This window comes from Martes martes (genome assembly GCF_963455335.1).
Source record: "Martes martes genome assembly, chromosome: 11".
Lineage (NCBI taxonomy): Eukaryota > Metazoa > Chordata > Mammalia > Carnivora > Mustelidae > Martes > Martes martes.
Window position 1 is genome coordinate 76384134 of NC_137899.1, and position 17923 is coordinate 76402056.

The 17923-nt window shown below is 42.9% G+C and overlaps 1 protein-coding gene across 1 annotated transcript in view; it reads right to left on the reverse strand.

Annotated features, from left to right (window-relative positions):
* CTTNBP2 (cortactin binding protein 2) overlaps positions 1–17923 on the reverse strand; it is a 148894-nt gene that overhangs the window by 41440 nt on the left and 89531 nt on the right. Inside the window, exons 9-12 of the mRNA XM_080818366.1 lie at positions 8463–8580; positions 5184–5459; positions 2512–2607; positions 736–815 (exon numbers count right to left, since the gene is read on the reverse strand). Of these exons, the coding sequence (XP_080674492.1) occupies positions 736–815; positions 2512–2607; positions 5184–5459; positions 8463–8580 (570 nt within the window). The remainder of the gene's footprint in view (positions 1–735; positions 816–2511; positions 2608–5183; positions 5460–8462; positions 8581–17923) is intronic.

A 17923-nucleotide genomic window follows, 5' to 3' on the forward strand; every position in this document is an offset into this window, starting at 1 on the left:
AGCAAAAGACCACATAACCCAACAAGGTGTGAACCTGCGTCTCAATTCTGGTTGGTGGGTTGTGGGTAGAAACGGTGTGTGCAACTCCTCAGAAAGGAAGAGGCTTGCCTTCCAGGCTCTCTTCCCTCAGGCTAGAACCTGGTGACTCTCTTTGGCCAAACACATAGGTAATACCCCAGGTGAGAGTGGCCGGGTGAGGGAGAAGGTGCTGACACCCTGCCAGGGTCACCCTGCCCCACATCCCCTGGCTGGCTCTTTCACCTGCTGGGATTTCTCTGTCTGAAAAAATAAACCTCTATACTGCTTAAGCTATCACCGTTTGGTTTCTGTTGGAGGTGACCAAATCAATATGTTAACTAATGCCAGCATATTTAACTTAGTTTTAAACAATAGAAGTTTACAGTAAAGCATCTATAACCATTCTCTTTCATATTGATGACCAGTGACTTGATGTCAAGTTCATGTTGGGGAAAGACAATCTCCTCTTGCTCCAACTGTAACACGTCACAGGTAATAGGTATAGGTAGTCGGCAGTGAGTACACGGAGGACTGTGACAGAAATCCAGAATTAAGTGACCAGTGGCCTTATAGGGAAAGGGCTGGTGGGGAAGGTCACAGAGTTAGGGCACAGGGTGAGTGGGGGCTCACACTACTTCAAACATGAAAATGAGCCAACCAGCATACGCCAGCATCAGAGATGGGAGTCTAAGACTCCACTTGGCAGCAGCCACCTACCAGCCTGAGGTAGTTCTGTAGCATCTGAAGAGGGATCATTGATGCGTAAGTCACACTGCTGAGGCAGCCTTCTTGAGGACCTATAAGAAAGCAATACATAGAAGGAAAATTGGTTTGTTTGTTTTTTTTTGTTTTTTTTGTTTTTGGTTTTTTTTTTTTTTTTTGGAGAGGTAGAGAGAGAGAGAGAGAAAGGAGGGCAGAGGGAGAGAGAGACAGAAAATCTCAAACAGGCTCCACACCCAGTGTGAGCCCAACATGGGGCTTGATCCCACAACCCCAAGATCATGACCAGAGCCCAAATCAAGAGCCAGACGCTGAACCAATGGAGCCACCCAGGCACCCCGGTTCTTCCTTATTAAATATAAATGATCAAAATACAATAGTGTTTGCTTGTTTGTTGAATTATGTAGGCAGAGCTGACACCTGGCCAATAGGTACCTCTGTCTCTTTACCACTGTGAAAACACTGTCACATGTTGAACTGGCTGGTAAATGACCCCTGCTCCTGGCCTCCCCAGAGCTCCCCAGCTGCCCTCCCTTCCCCTAGGAAGCCCCCTCATCTCCTGTCAACCACAGCCAGGGCCTGAGGTCCTAGCTCAAATACTATGGCTAGTAACTACTCTGATCACTGGTTTCAATATTTTCCTATTTACAAGCAAGTGTTATGAGAGGCAATCCCAACCCTCTGAAAGTTCTAGACTGGGACAGCATTAATGCAGTTCTGGGGTTATCCTTTATGTTCTTTCCCAAACTATCTCCTTCATTTCCCTCCCAAGTTCTGCTACCCTCTTGATACAGTGCTTGAGCCTGAAGGAATTTTCCAGTATAGTCTCACACTTTCTTTTTTCTCACTTCAGTAAGTAGTTCAAACAATGGAATACAACTTAATTAGTTGGAACTTTACTAACTGAACTTTTAAAGACTCCATTCTCCACTATAGGCAATATATGATGAAATCCCTTTTAGAGTTAAGGGCTGAGAAACTGAGGATTCTTGTAACACTGGCGATCCGACTTTAGACAAGAAAATTAATCTTTCTGAGTCTTAATTTCTTCGTCAATAAAATTAGGGTGAACAGAAATATGTATCTCCTTGGGTTGTTATAAGGATGAAATAAACTTATACTTGCAGTGTGCTATAAACCACAGGGCCTAGCACATAACAGGTGCTCACTAAACATTACCTCGTACAATTATAATAATCGTATGAATCATACAGTGGACTTGACAGTAACGGAAGGCATTTCTTTTTACCACATTCTCTGTCACTCTCTTAGCACCTTAGGTTTAACCTCTGGTTTGCTCCTAGTGAGACAGGGAGCAGAATCTCAGCGGGGCGCCTGGGTGGTTCAGTTGGTTAAGCATCCAACTCTTGATTTCGGCCAAGGTCATGATCTCAGGGTCAGGGTCCTGAGATCCAGTCCCATGACAGGTTCCCCCACTCAGCAGGGAGGATGCCTGCCCCCTTCTCCCTCTGTTCCTCCCACTCCCTCCTCTCCCAACTCTCTCTCTCAAATAAATAAAATCTTGGAAAAAAAAAAAAAAAAGGAATCGCAGCAATCAATGATCAGGATGGATATCACCACAGGTGTGAGAAACATGGCTTTCTTCTCCTTAATCAAATGTTTCAAAAAACATCTAATGACTTAACAGAGGGAGTCATACATGCATTGCTAGAGAATGTAGGACAGAAACGTGCCGATGTAAGAACCAGCACTGCGAGACAATCATGAAGCCAAACACTGTGTCAACATTCCCCCAGTCTGGACCATCCTTACCTGATAAAAACACAGTGACCTGCTCTGCTTTATTTTTCTTCATAAAGTCCCACGGGGACTGGGAGAAGCTCTGACCTGTTGACCATGGCACATTTCCTAGTTCAAAAAAATGAAACAAAAGAAGCTTAAAAGTAATTTTTCTTATAAGGGGCAACGTGCAATCTATGTGAGAACCCTAACGAATCCAGAGCTTAAACTGTCAAAGCCATGCACAGAAGAGGTCAAGGGTCTCAGGGGTGAACTCCCAGACACGTCTATCAAAGGTCAAAAGGAAGGCCCTCCACCAACAGGCTTCTCCAGGGCTGTCCTCCGGAGTAAGGGAGAAAACTGGGGAGCAAAAGTACAACTAAGTACTTCTACGGTTAAGTTTTCAGAAACAAAGCTGATGATAACTTTTCACGGCCCTTGCTATACCTGAGTCACAAGGTCCAAGCAGTCTGGAAGAGATAACAGGTCCTTTCTGATCTGCTCCCTTCCCAACAAATTTTTAGATTCAGAAAAAACAGTAACTTCAGGAGCTGAGAATATAGCAAGCCACCCCATGGTCTGGGCCCTCTGCTCACTCTTGCTCAGAAAGAGTCCCTCATCACAGGGGTCTGCCCTAAGGAGGGATGCGTAGGAGGTACATGTGCCATTCCTTCCCTTCCGCAGATCTTAAATCCGTAAATATTCCTACCATGTATGCATGCCCTACCTATAACTCACTGGGGTCCCTTTAACCTACTTGGATTATCAATAGAGTCAGGTCATTTATACATATATGTTATTAACTCTTATCGTAGTTGCTAATTTTCAAGCAGCTACAGCCAGACGCTCTGCTAAGCCCTTTACCCACAAAAAACTCAATCATCTTTAGATCTGAAACCACCAGGGCTCCTCACCCGTCAGTGACAAGCATGAACACTGGAAACATGAGGCCTTATTATTCACTGCTCACAGAGCTAAAATTCTCTGATGGCGGTAAATATCCATTTGCTTACGCTTGTTTCCAGATTAGCTGCAAGAGGGCTGATGATGAAAGGCCATTTTCTTTCAGACAAGTCTGTGCTGACTTCATTTATTAGACCTCTGGGCATAACCACACCTTGAATAACAGTTCATTGTGTGGGCAAAATGGGTTACTGAGAATCATTTATGACACATTGTCCTGATGTAATTACTTAACTACACAGTAATTCTTCTGTAATAATTATTTTAATGATTTTGCCATAGATTCATAAAATTAAGTTGCCATGAATAATCTGCCTCAAAAACTACTGAAATATATGTTTTTTTTTTTTAAAGATTTTATTTATTTATTTGGCAGAGATCACAAGTAGGCAGAGAGGCAGGCAGAGAGAGAGAGGGAAGCAGGCTCCTCGCTGAGCAGAGAGCCTGATGCACGGCTCAATCCCAGGACTCTGGGATCATGACTTGAGCTGAAGACAGAGGCTTAACCCACTGAGCCACCCGGGTGCCCCTGAAATATATGTGTTTTTAAAGTGACTTAGCATATATAAGTTAACAGAATAAAACATTCTCTGATCTAATAAGCAAATATATTAAAAGCATGATGAAACACACACTTTTCCTCAACCTTGACTATTCTTTTGCAACATACTGCTGCTGAAAATATGCAGGCCTTCCTACCAGACAGACAGAGATTTGAATCCTGCCTGTTTTACTTCTTTGCTCTGTGATCTCAGGTGGGTTATCTTGTAACTAGTTTACTTATTTGTCAAATGAGCCTGTTTTAAGGACTTGTTGAGGTGCTGTGTATACAGCTCCCAACACAGTTTTGAAATAATAGCAGGTTCCCCAAAGATGCTAGTTCTGCTGGCTCAAGAGGAAACACACTAACCAGGGACTTCTAGAGAGCACTTACTATGCTTACCAGAAAGCAAATCTTACCTCCTTTTTATTTTTCTAAAGATTTTATTTATTTTAGAGAGAGGGAGAGAGAGAGAGCAAGGGAGCAGGGGGATGAGCAGAGGGGAAGGCACAGGGAGTGGGAAAGAATCCCAAACAGACTCCATGCTGAGCGCAGAGCCCAATGTGGGGCTTGATCTCACAACCCTGAGATCATGACCTGAGCTGAAACCAAGAGTCAGTCGCTTAAGCGACTGAGCCACCCAGGAGCCCCAACAAATCTCATCTTTTTAAGTTCTTTGGAGTCTGCTTCATAGTGCCTATCAAACAGAAATAACCAGTTATCACCATGACTCATCCCATGTGGGAGCTCTGACTGTATCTTCAATGAAGAGTGCTTCTTCCAACTCTAGATGTCATAGGGCTCTTGTCCCGGAGGTGAGCTGTTACTACACTACGAGCATCCCCAGCGCAGCCCAAGTACAAATCTGGAGCTGCATTCACAGCTTGTCCATCAGTAAGCAGCTGCAATGTGGTTAGCTTCTTGCATTTATCAGAATAGCAAGTGCAATCACAAAGCCTCATCAAGGCCTTTCTTGTTCTTTACTCTAAGTATTATCAGAGGCATAAAAGCATTTTTTATATTCACAAGGCAACGTTATATAATGGCTGCATTGTGAATACCCAAGTTTCTCGGCACCAGCAGCTGTCACAAGTGAGCTTTGAATGTATTTAATCAATGAACTAAGGATCAGGTTATGGAGCCCATAAACATACATAAGCCCAGAAATTTAACTTTCTCTTCATCACAGGATGGCTGGTACCTAGCATGACGGATCGCACACTGCTCGTACTGAGGCCAATGCAGGAGTCGGTGGTGTTATTAAACGTCCCGTCTTCCAGACTCCGCCATCCATCAGATGAGATTGCTTGGAAATGATTTGTCAGAGCTTGACTCACTGCTTTTGAAAAATCTTCCCATGATGTCTGTTTGCGGATATTTAAAGCGCATATTGTGTTTTCGCATTCAAAGTCATCTGAACCATAGTTGCCTGGTGGAATCTCACTCCCTGAAATCCTTACAGGTATTTTAAGAGCGTCTGTTGGAAGAATAGAAGAATTGGGGGGAAAACCTTGATAGGAAAACCCAGCAAAACTCTTATATAAAAGAGACAGATACAAACATTTCAAAAACAAAGCAAAGGTTAACTATAATATTTCTTGAGATACAATTAACTGAGTGTTCTTCTACTGCAGTAAACTGTGGTCTCCCAAACTTCACAGTTTCTTTGGACCCATGTTATTTGTTTATTGTTCCTTGTATCATTGGCCTTTTGCAGTTAATTGGCAAGACTCTTAAAAAAAAAAAATCTGGGAAAACGTGAGTGTTCTCTTGACCCTGAATTTCCTACATTGCCCTTTCTCCCCACCTTCATCGATATCATCATGAATCAGGCAGGTCACTGTTGCAGAAGTCACTGACAGTGGCTTCGCACTCCTGCAGACCTCGGTCTGAGCCTCAGGGCCAGCCTCCTACCAGCCATGTGTACTTGGTAAATTACCTTCATCTCTCTATATCCCAGTTCCTTCTACAAAATGTTAGGACTGTGCTGTTTAATTGTTATAAAGACAAAAGGAACTCATGTTTGAAATGTATTTGACACACTGTCAGTTACATGGTAAATGCTAGTGAGTATTTAATAAATAGTAAACAGTGCAGTAGAAGCTTCTTAAGTGACCTTTCCAATCTCTCTGTGACACGCTGACTGAGGCCCCACCGAGGTGGGCAGTCTCCAATGCACTTCTGTTCTCATGAACTGAATTATGCGCTCACCAAGAGTCACTTGTGTTTATTCTCTAATCTTTTACGTCTATTGAACTCATTACTATAATTGGTAAATTAAATATTCCATAAACTGATGAAATGACTTCCTGGTCCTATAAAAATGAAGTTGGACACTTTAGAGATCACGGAACAGAGGAGGTATTTTAAAAAGTCATCTAATGGGGTATAGAGGAAACAACTACATAAAATTAGAAAAAAAATACTTTAGACAGATACTGCTTTTAGTTTGTTTTGTAAGTATGTTTAAGTCCTCAAACACTAGAGATCATAGATGAGACATGAGAAAGGTGGTTTTCCAATAAGAATATGTGGAACTTCAGTCAGAAAAACCAGACTAAAGACCTTCACCTGAAAATTAATGAAAGAAGGATCTGCACGATTAAAATGAAAATAAAATGTTAAAAAGTCTATTTCTATGATTCCCTTCTTAAATTATTTTTTTCTCTTAACCAACTACTAGATTATTTTTCCAACTATCACTAATTCTCAGTTCTCACCTTGTCAACAGCTTCTGACACAACTGACCCCTCTCTGTTCTCTGATCCACTCCCACAGGATTCTCTCATGCCTCAGTGGTCACTCTGTAATGAGTCTCTGCTGGTCCCTCCACATTTTCCAGATTTCTTAACCATAGAGTGCTGCAAGGCTCCTTTCTCGTACTTTTTCTGTGTGTTCACTTCCTTAGTGATCTCATCCAGTCCCATGACTTTAAATACCATCTATAAACTGCAGACTCTCAGATTTACGTATCCAACTCATACTCATCTCCGGAATCCCTGCTGACTTGGCATCTCCACACAGATCCCCGAACAGACATCTCAGATTCATACTTCTAAACCGGAACTCCTGATCTTCGTTAGCAAAATCTGCTCTAGCCACGGCTCTCCCGTTGACAGGTGATGGCCACTCCACCCTGCCAGTTGTTGAGGCTGAATCACTGGGGGTGATACATGAAGCCCCCCACCCCTCTGTCATACTTCAGATTCAGTCCATCAGGAAGTTCTGCTGGCTCTACCTTCAGCTGCATCCAGAACCCAACCACTTCTCACCACCTCACCCGTGACAATCCTAGACTGAGCTGTCACTATGGTCTCTCGCCGGAACACATCAAGGGCCCAACAAGTCTCCCTGACTTCAGTCCTGGGACTTCCTACAATTATTCTCAACAAAGCAGCCACAGAAACTATGAAAACGTACAGCAGATCCTGTCACTCCGAAGCTCAGACATTGAAAGGGTTATCTTACAATGGCCTACAGATTCCAACCACATCAGGCCACCCCCTCATCCCATCTTATAACTTCTCTGCCCTCGCTCATTCCAACCCAGCACTCTGCCTTCTTTACGGCTCCTCAGACACAATAGGTCTGCTCCTGCCTGAGGGCTTCTGTCCACTTGATGATGTCCTGCCCGGAAAGCTCTTACCTGAGAGGTCTACATAGCTGCTCTGCTCACCTCCTTCAACGGTTGCTTCAATGTCTTACCAGTGAGGTGCCCTTGACCACCACTTTAAAAACTGAAACCCATCCTCACACTCCCAGCCCTCCTGAGTCTTTTCCACAGCACAAGTTACCGTCTCAGATACCATGCAATAAATTATGTTTATTGTTCATTTTCTCAGTGTTAGAATGTAAGTTGAAATATTGATACAGCTGACTGACTGGGTAGATTGAATGATAATCTTGATATGAGAAGTTGTAATATTTTGTATGATCTGAAACTCCATATTCCATAAACCCACAAGTGAACCTTTTAGAACATGGGCTGAGCAACATATATTCTTAGAGCTGGAAGAGGCCCAAAAGTGCATCAATTATCTTCACAGGCAGGTCAGCAAGCAGGCATTGAGAGGTAACTGTCCTACATTTATATGATCAGCTAATGGCAAAGTACCCAGCCATGATTCTTCATACCCTATTTATCTCATGTCTCAGAGAGACAAAATCTAAGTCCAGAAGAAAAGAGCAATAATTATTTCAATACTAACCGAGGTCATTAAAATACAAAGAAGACCTAGCATTACTGGAATAGCAACTAATTCTCTAAAAAGCCATTCTGCATGGAAAATATAATTACCACATTGATAATCAATAAAATCTAATTACCACATTGATAATGAATAAAACATTTTTGTAGTTGCTAGGGCTCAAAGAAAGCTAAGAAGCGAATGAGCAAACCATAGCTGCATGAGTATCCTCCCATGGTGCCAGCAGCCCCAGCAGGGGGAGGAAGGTGAACAAAGCTGCGAATGGCACTCACTCAGATTCTCCAGCAGGTGCTTGCAGTCATCAGTGGCGACATCGTGCGCAGTCCGATTGCACTTATCTCTCCTTTCTGGCTCAAGCCCTCCGTGCTTACACAAGATTTCCAGACAGTCCTGCAAAGGCAAAGGCTCTATTACCTCACATCCAAATGAATAAACTCAAATGAAAAATTCAAGGGAAAAGCCATTCGCCTGGAACGAGCAAATCAGAAATTCTCAGCTAGAAATTGTATTTCAATCCCAGCAACCCAAATACATTCAACTAAACACCGGCTCAAAATGGAAAGCAAGGAGGGCTTCATTCAAATGTGATCACAGGACCACAACATCGCTCCACAGAACAGCCTTTCTCAAGAGAAAAAAAGCTTACTAATCACTCATGTTGCGGAGTGAAATTAAGAAGGAAATTGACTTCAGCAGGCAGTATCCTTTTATGGTAATTTGACAATATAAAGCAAACAGACTTTTGCTACAACTGGTGCTCTGGGCTATTTTCTAGATGATGAACTGTTTTCATGGTCACGTTAAGTGCAGGGTTCCAATTTTAACAATTCTGAGTCCCCGCCGCAAGCACATTTATATTTGTGATATTACGCTGTCCTATTTTTATTTGAAAAATATGAACACCATGCTGAGTTTTTAGAAAAATTTTCCCAATAGATACTGAAGATATGTGTCCTCTCTTTCACAGCTCTATCTTCTTCTATGTTGCTTCAGAAATCCCCACCAAAAAAAGGGTCAGGAACCTATGAAATGGAACCTCTAAATTCTCCAAAATTTTTCATAACAAAGTAGAAGTAAGACAATCTATGTGCAAACGTTTTCAAGTAAGTAATTGCATGATAGGATAGAGCATCAGGATATTGGCCAAGGACCTCTGCTATATCAACTTTTAATACTTGTGCTCGCTTCGGCAGCACATATACTAAAATCAACTTTTAATACTTGATGACTTGTTTACTGATTTCCCACCAGAATAAGCACAGAACTGAATAGACCAGAAACCATAAAAAGGAACTAACAATTAAGCAACATCCTTTCCATCTCTCCCTTAAATACACACACACACACACATACACACACACACACACACACACACACAGGGCTTTGGACAGATTTCATTTTTTCACTTCTAACAACACTAGACCAGGTAGTCTGAAAATCTTGCTGTAAAACATCTTTTTCCGGTTTGTAAAACACAGAAATACCATTTTTTGTGTTTTTTATTTATGTATTTTTTTATTGACATATACCATCCTCATAGAAAAGTCGACTAATAAGCTTGAAGTATCACAGAGTGAGCATAACTACGTAAGGCGTACTCTGGAACCCTCCTCTATGTTCCATCTCAATCACCCAGCTCCTCCTCTTTCCCCCACAGATAACTACTGTGATGATTTCTAGTAACAGTTGTTGGTTTACCCTTTTATCAACTTAATATAAGTGAAATCATACTGCAATTTCACTTTCATATTTGGTCTCTTTCCATTCAACATAATGTCCATAAAATTCATCCGCATGTTAAAACTAATCATAGTTTATTCTTTTTTTTTTTTTTTAAAGTACTGTGTGGTCTTCCATGTGTGGTTTTGTGAATACATCATAACTTACTTATCTATTCTCTTGTTAATAGACATTGGGATCTACTATGAATGTTCCAGTACATGTCCTTGATGGACACATGTACACATTTCCGTTGGATGTCATGTTCAGAGCTGACCTGTTGGGTCACAGGCTAAGCATATATTGTTCTAGGTCAGTATATACTGCAAAGAACTTTCTAGAAATGGTTTACCAATTTCCACTCCCACCAGGAGTACATGAGTTCCAGTTGCTTCATACTGCCCTCCAAAACAGACTTTAATATGTGAGTTCATAAGGAAGTATAGGAAATCCCTAAGGGTCACAAAGAAAGTAAGTAAGCGAAAACTACCAATCAAGTGAAATCTGAACGGGAAGCTAGTGCTGGTGTGAGGGCCAAGCGGATGTAGGAAATCTTTTCAGACGCTGGGGGAATGAGAGACTAGGTCTTTGGAGCCCCGAAATGGAGGAGCTGAACCAGAGGTTTGCCTGCAAGGGAACTGACTGGAACACTGGTTTCTCACTGCCCCTGCTCAGATTGGAGGGATCTCCTCTAACAGCTATAATCAAAGTCTGTTTTTTTTTTTTTTTGTAGGTAGGTCTGGGTTCAAATTCAGAAACTCTCTAAGCCAAGAAATAAACTGAAAACAAAGTTAAATATATAAATAACAGTTCTTATCCAACTGTTTTGACTAATTGGTATAATACCAATAAATGCATTAGATAGTAGACGAGAACTTCAGAAACGCTGATTTAGAAATGAACTCTAATGGGGAATTAACCAGAATGCAATTGAACACTAAACTCAGTGAATTCCCAAAGAAGAGATAAAAATAATACCTTTATTGTACAAGTTAATACTTGCAGCAAAAGCAGAAAAGCCAAAACAGACTTGGATCCTAATTCTGCCAATGTAAATGATTTTATCTATGACATTAGGTAAATCGTTTAACATTTTTGTTTCAGTTTCCTTATCTTTGTTTAAATATCTGTACTTTCAGGATTGTTATATGACTTAAAAGATGCATTAAAAGGGGCGCCTGGGTGGCTAAGTGGGTTAAAGCCTCTGCCTTTAGCTCAGGTCATGATCTCCAGGTCCTGGGATCAGCCCTGCATCTGGCTCTCTGCTCAGCAGAGAGCCTGCTTCCCCCACTACTTGTGATCTCTCTGTCAAATAAATAAAATCTTGAAGAAAAAAAAAGATGCATTAAGAGTTCATTCTCAGCATGTACCAAGCTCTCGATATTTATTAGCTGTTATTATCATAATCAACATAATCACCAATTAGAAAATAGCCCCAATATTCAATTACTTGGTGAGGAATTATAGCATATCAACCAATGTCAATGATCTCAATATAATTCTAGGTGATGTTACTTCAAATTAGAAACAGAAATGATAAAAGATTCAACCCAAATCTGCAAGATTCTTTTACCTCTGACCTTCAAAGTATACAATTTTTATTATTCTCAGGTAGGTCAGTGGGCAATAACATAAGCAAAGACTTTTTCTACAAGGAAGCAAGTAATGTCGGTCCCCAGGAGGCTAGCAGTCGGTTACGTGTATCCATGCTACAAGTGTGAATTCCACACCATGCTGGGCTCCACGGGGAAGAGGAAGACGGTGAAAACCTCCACCCAACTGACACTTAACAAGCGTGGCTACAGCTATGAGTGTCCACTAAGTGCCGGGCACAGTTCTAACACTTTGTAAGTATTCAGTGTTCATTAACCCCCACAACTTTAAGAGACACTAAACACTCTGCCAGGTCCTGCTAGAACTGAGGGTTGTGATGATGCCCTAGACCCTGGTCCTGCTTCTCAGGGAGGAATGTGAAGTGTAGTAGAGACATGGGTAAAATGCACTCAAGCGATGGCCAAAGTTGCACTAGGTGGAAGAGGAAGGAAAGGTGGAGAAAGGAATCTAAGCTCTCTCCTTGATGGGTGGGATATGTGAAGAGGGTAAATGCCGTGATGCCAGTCCCTGCTTCTGGAAATGAATGTCCAACCTGGGTGTCCAGCCAGGGTGTCCTACCCAAGTGACACAAAGCAAGAGATCTGGACAAGTGGCTTTAAACCAAAGTCCTATTCACTGTCCGAGAGATACATTTGCTGCAACAGAGACTTGAAAAGCGGAGGTTTTCAGCTTAAGTTTTCATTTCCGCTCACATCCCACTCACCAGAACTTAGGTAGGTGACTTTATCACCTGCCAAGGAGTCTAGAGAATGTGATCTTTATATTGGGTGGTCATGGGCCCAGAACTCTGCAGACTCCATTACTACAGAGGAAGGGGGGAAGAGATGTTGAAGGTCAGAGACACACCTCTGTCATGGTCCTTTAAGGAGTGCTGAGAAGCAAGGTAGAAGGGCCAGGGAGACTAAGTAGAAACCCCAAGTCCAAGGAGCTAGATCTAAGATCAAGATCAGGTCAGGGAGCCAAGAGTCTGACACTGGGCAGAGGGAGGGAGAATGAAAGCAGTCTGCAAATGCACAGGGTGAACACCCCAGGGGTGTGGGTGTGCCCACGGACTTGCAGCCCAGGGAGATGGAGGCTGTTAAGATGCGAAATAATGGCATAAGCAACAGGGTAGATTTAGGGGGGAATGGCCAAAGACAAAGACAGCTGGAGTTAGCTGTGAAGGGCTGAGTTCTAAGGTTGGCATGGAAATAGGTTTTCTGCAGGCACGAGGATATATTCAGGTAGCAAAGTGCCATGATAAGTTTGATTCTAAAAAGCAACCGGTACATTTGGAAGGTGTCCTGAAGGAAGGTGAAATGAAGGAGCTCAGTTAGGAAGAAGAGCAGTAACAGTCCACTCGCTCATCAGTTCAGCAAACAGCACTCGCAGGCCAGAGACTCTGCTGGACACAGTACATACAAAAATGGAAAAGTGATCTTTTTTGGAGGAGATGGAGAGAGAGACAGGCATGCAAACAATTAAAGTAGAAGCACTCTAAGCGAAGTGTGGAGAGGTGCCCTGGGAACACCTCACTTCTGGAAGCCAAGACTTAAGCTGAGATGTTTTCCAGGCAAGGAAGGGTCAGGAGAGGAGAAGAGGCCATTTGAGGTAATGGGAACAGCAGACACAAAGACAGGGAGGGGAGAGCGAGCACGGGGTGCTGGCGCGGCAGCCAACAGTGCCTGCGCAGAGCACAGAAGGCATTAGGGGAGGAGACAGGAAGTGGGCCTATGGAGGTAAACTGAGTCCAGACCAGGAAGGGACTTGTCTGTCACCATATAGGCCTGGCACTTATCCTGGACGTGACAGACCCCTGGAAAGATGCTAAGCAGGGAAATTACATGACCAAGTTCCCCGGTCTGAAAGGCCCCTCTCGTGGCGGGCTGAGGGGGCAGAGAGACCACAGATGAAGAGCCTGGCAGAACCTGCAGGAATCCAGACAGCAGACGAGGAGGGCTCCCCAGGGGCAGTGCCCACGGGATATGGAGGAGGCAACACAGTCAAACTCCATATGCGAAGGAATAAAATCTAGAGTTATACCAATCATTTGAACTCATTAAGTCAGGAAGACGGAGCAAGTAAACACAAATACCCAGTGGTGGTACTGGATTCAGAAGGAACAAGAGATGCGGCAGACCGGCTAAGGGGCACAAACACAGGGGCCCAAGGATGCAGCCAGGTGGAGCTCTCTGACGGAAGACAAAGTGAATATGATCATCAATGGGGTTACCATATAATCCCCCAACTGGTCCACTTTTAATAGTAAAAAGGGGGGTACTGTTAATAACTACACTGGGGTGACAGGCATAAAGAATGGCTCTACTGGGCAAAGGAATTTTGCTGCTCTAGTTTTCAAGGAGATGCCCTATAAACTGTGGCCCTCCTGAATAGCACGTTCTTGGGCAGAGTCAGGAAATGGCTAAGTAAAGCTACAGATAACATTTTGGAATCTCTATAGGTTGTAAACTGGGGATCAGTAAGATCAGGCAAGGGAAAAAGTACAGAGCGCAAGGAGGAAAAAGATCAAAACCCAGATCCGTGAAAGGTATTAGCAGAAAACAAGGGGAGTTCGTGTCTTGGGTGAAGAGTGCAACAGGACTCTGGTTGGCTACGATTAGATCAGAATCCTTTAGGATTCTGTCCGTTAATCACTGCTGCTCAAATTAAGCAAGGATGCAATGCTCTGCATTGAATATTCTGGAATAATAGCCTTCCCTTTGTTTACTAACAGCTGAGTCAGTCTGGCCTTTTCAAAAACAATTTCATAAAAGTTAAGGGAAAAAAAAGAAATAATCATGGAGAATCTAAAACACAGAACAGATTCCCAAGAACAGATTTCTATTTATCATGATCAACCTCTTTGCAAAGAGTTGGTCCAACCTCACAGGTATCTTATCCTTCTCCTCTCCCAGCCAGTTACCCAATTCCACATGACAAGAAGCTGAGCAACTCCCATCATCTTATTCTCTGCAGTTATGACCCAGGGAGAGGAAATCTAAATCTTGGGTCCCCCTGGGGCCTATACTTGAGACACATACCGTCATCAGACCACCCAGTCGGGGTGGAGGCCACTGTGCCAGAGGACAAGCCTGCCACTCCCTGGCTACAAGATAATTATGTATCAGGCAGACCACAGTCCTAACACAATGTAAGAATGGCCTAAAGATGGTAACAAGAGGGCCACCGCCTGATCAGGGGGCAGTAAGCCTGCCCAGAGATGACCACCAGGATGCTGGAAATAAACGTCTGGAAGACAGGTAAAAAAGCCAGGTGTGGAGACTGAGGTTTGGGATGCATTACTGCAGAAGCCACAGTTCAAGCTGAAAGATTGGATAAACTCTTAAAAAACAGGACAGCCAATCGCAAATGGGGCATGGGAGTTGCTATGATTAAACAAAAGAGAAAAACCAGAAAAACAAAGAGAAAGCCTGGTCCTTGAAATAGGAGGCGAAGTGAGGATAAGACAGGGTCTGAAAGCAGAGGAGGGAGTGTGCATGAAATAATCAACACATTAACCCAGAGAGACTGTGTAAGAGCCTGAGTGAGAGGAAGCCACCAGCTTTGGTCATAGCACATAAACTAGAATTATAGTCTAGTCCTGCAGCCAAAAACACACACAGCCCTCCGAAATAAAGCATCTCTTTGTACGAGAGCTTCAACGAAAGAGATATCAAATTCAGAAAATCTCCCTAATGTTTCTGCAGCACAAACCTGGCATGTCAGAGGTCTCATGACACAACAGAGTTTCACTAAGAAACTCTTCTTTCTATTCACACTGTGATGAAAACAAAGGTTTACCCTCGATGATAAGTCACAGGCAGGCTTTAGAGAGAGGCACTCCTTTTCCCGAACACTAAATGGTGACTTGCATACTGGGAGAAAGACCAAGACGAAACTGGGAGAAGCAGCACTGATTTGGGAATCTGACCTTCCATGAACTGACCTTGGGGAATTCGTTACACTATTCTCTGAGACTTGATTTTTTCATCTACAAAATGAGGAGGTTGGTCTCAATAAGCTATATACCTTCGAGCTCTGAGATCACAATTTTTTATTGAAAAACACATGGAAACAAGTAATGATGTACCGCAGTCTTATGTAGGTCGGACACATAGATGCTGCTAGGCAGAGAAGAAACACTCATTTTTTTTAAGCTCGGCTTGTGGTCAGGGTAGATAGAATTTTTCACCCACGAAACGATTAACTCAGAATTATAAATTTCTTTTTTTCCCCAGAAAATTAGTCTGAGAAACTTAGTTGTAAATGGATTAGCTCTCTGGAGAACTATCTCAGCCAGGATATGAACTCTGTATTAGGCAAATGACGCAGAAGAACTTTCCAATACCCTTGACTAGGAAGGAAGGCAGCATGGTACAGGGTGAAGATAATAAAATCAGGCAATCTGGGCTTCATTCCCAACTTCTCTCTATTACTCCCTCCAGGGTTTAAATGTCCTAATCATAAAATGAAGAGGCTAGCCTGGAAGATAAAGTATTCATTCTGGGGCTTAAAAAAAAAAATCTATTATTTTAATCTATGATTTTACTCAGCAGTGTGCCAAAGTTGTCAGTCACGATCACTTTTAAAAATCTCTCTTTTCTTGTTCAAAATTTATCTTATGCCTCTTAAAGAAGATACAGGGAGAGTCATTTTCTATGAGAGAAAGTGGTCGTATTTCCCTTTACTCAACAATGACAGAGCATCTATGTGGGCCCGGAGCCTGAGGATCCATGAAGATACCATCCTTGATTACAAAAAGGCACCAGGGGGGCACCTGGGTGGCTCAGTGGGTTAAGCCTCTACCTTCGGCTCAGGTCATGACCCCAGGGTCCTGGAATTGAGTCCCACATCGGGCTCTCTGCTTAGCAGGACGCCTGCTTCCTCCTCTCTCTCTGCCTGCCTCTCTGCCTACTTGTGATCTCTGTCTGTCAAATAAATAAATAAAATCTTTAAGAAAGGGACGCCTGGGTGGCTCAGCTGGTTAAGCGGCTGCCTTCGGCTCAGGTCATGATCCCAGCGTCGTGGGATCAAGTCCTGCCATCGGGCTCCTTGCTCAGCAGGGAGCCTGCTTCTCCCTCTGCCTGCCATTCTGTTTGCCTATGCTCTCTCTCTCTCTGACAAATAAATAAATTAAAAAAAAATCTTTTAAGAAAAAATAAAGGCACCAGGACCAAGAAGGAGTTCATAATTAAGGAGCTGAGCAGCAACACAAGTGCCCTACACTGCAGGGTAACCCACCTTGGCAGCGCTTTCTCTTCTGCATAGCATGAGACGCTCAGCAGCTGAACAGTCTAGATCAGTGATGCTTCTTTTATTTTTTTATTTTTTAAAAAATTTTTTGGCCTCCAGGTTGAGTGTATACAACCCGCTCCTATCAGTAACATCTTGCCTTATACTCAGAGGTTTTCTTGAGGGGTAGAACAGGTTGAAAAGAACCCTTTCAATGTACCCTTCTACCACCAAATGAGATTCACAGTCTTAGATTAACCGTGCGTTTTCCAATGTAAACTTTTCGCAGCTCTCACCTCTGTCTCCTAAAAACTTTTATGTCGTACATATTGCATCCCATTCAGAGCAAGACATGTATATCAAGCTCACAAAAGTTTTGTACTTTTGTGTTAAAGGGCAAAATGGGAGCAAACTACTAAAAAGCAAAACCTCCACATTTAACTAAATCATGCCTTTTGCTCATTAAAAAAAAAAAGTCCAAAATGAACAGCTTCTGTTCTAGGTCATAATAATAGGAAGTTACCCAACCAAGAGCTCCAAATGCAATTTCTAGCTATTTCCAGATATCTCCATCTGGATGAACACCTCAGCACTTAAATCCAGCATGTCTAAACCCACGTTCCATCTTCTTGATCACAATGACGCCTCTTCTCTTCTCTTTCTGGGAATGTCACGGCACCCCTTCTTGTCAGCTCCCTCTTCTGCATCTAATCTGTCTGCAACCCAAGGGACACTTCTGGTCTGTAATGTCTCATTATTTCTGCCACTCTCTTCATCTTTCACCTACTCTATCTTCCTGCCACCCATTTTTTCATAACTCTCAATCTTCTATATGTTATTGCTAAATTAATCATTCAACCTATAGAACTGATTGTTTTGCTCCTTTGTGCAAAACATATCGGTGGCTTTACTCTGACCAGTAAATAAAGTCCCAACTCCTTAAAACGTCACTGAAGGCCATGTAGTACTATGAAACCCCCAGTTTCATCTTATTTCTCACTACCTCTCATCAGCTTAGCCGGTGCTGTTGCCCACCTCCCTCCTTCCAGTCTCTGTTCCTCCTGGGGCCCAATCTTACCTACTTGCCAATCCCAACGAGAAGTGGCGAATGTAACCTACTCTGTAAGGCCAAAATCACTTCCATTGCCTCCTGAAAGGGCCATTTCTGAGCCTCAGATCCCTGTGACTC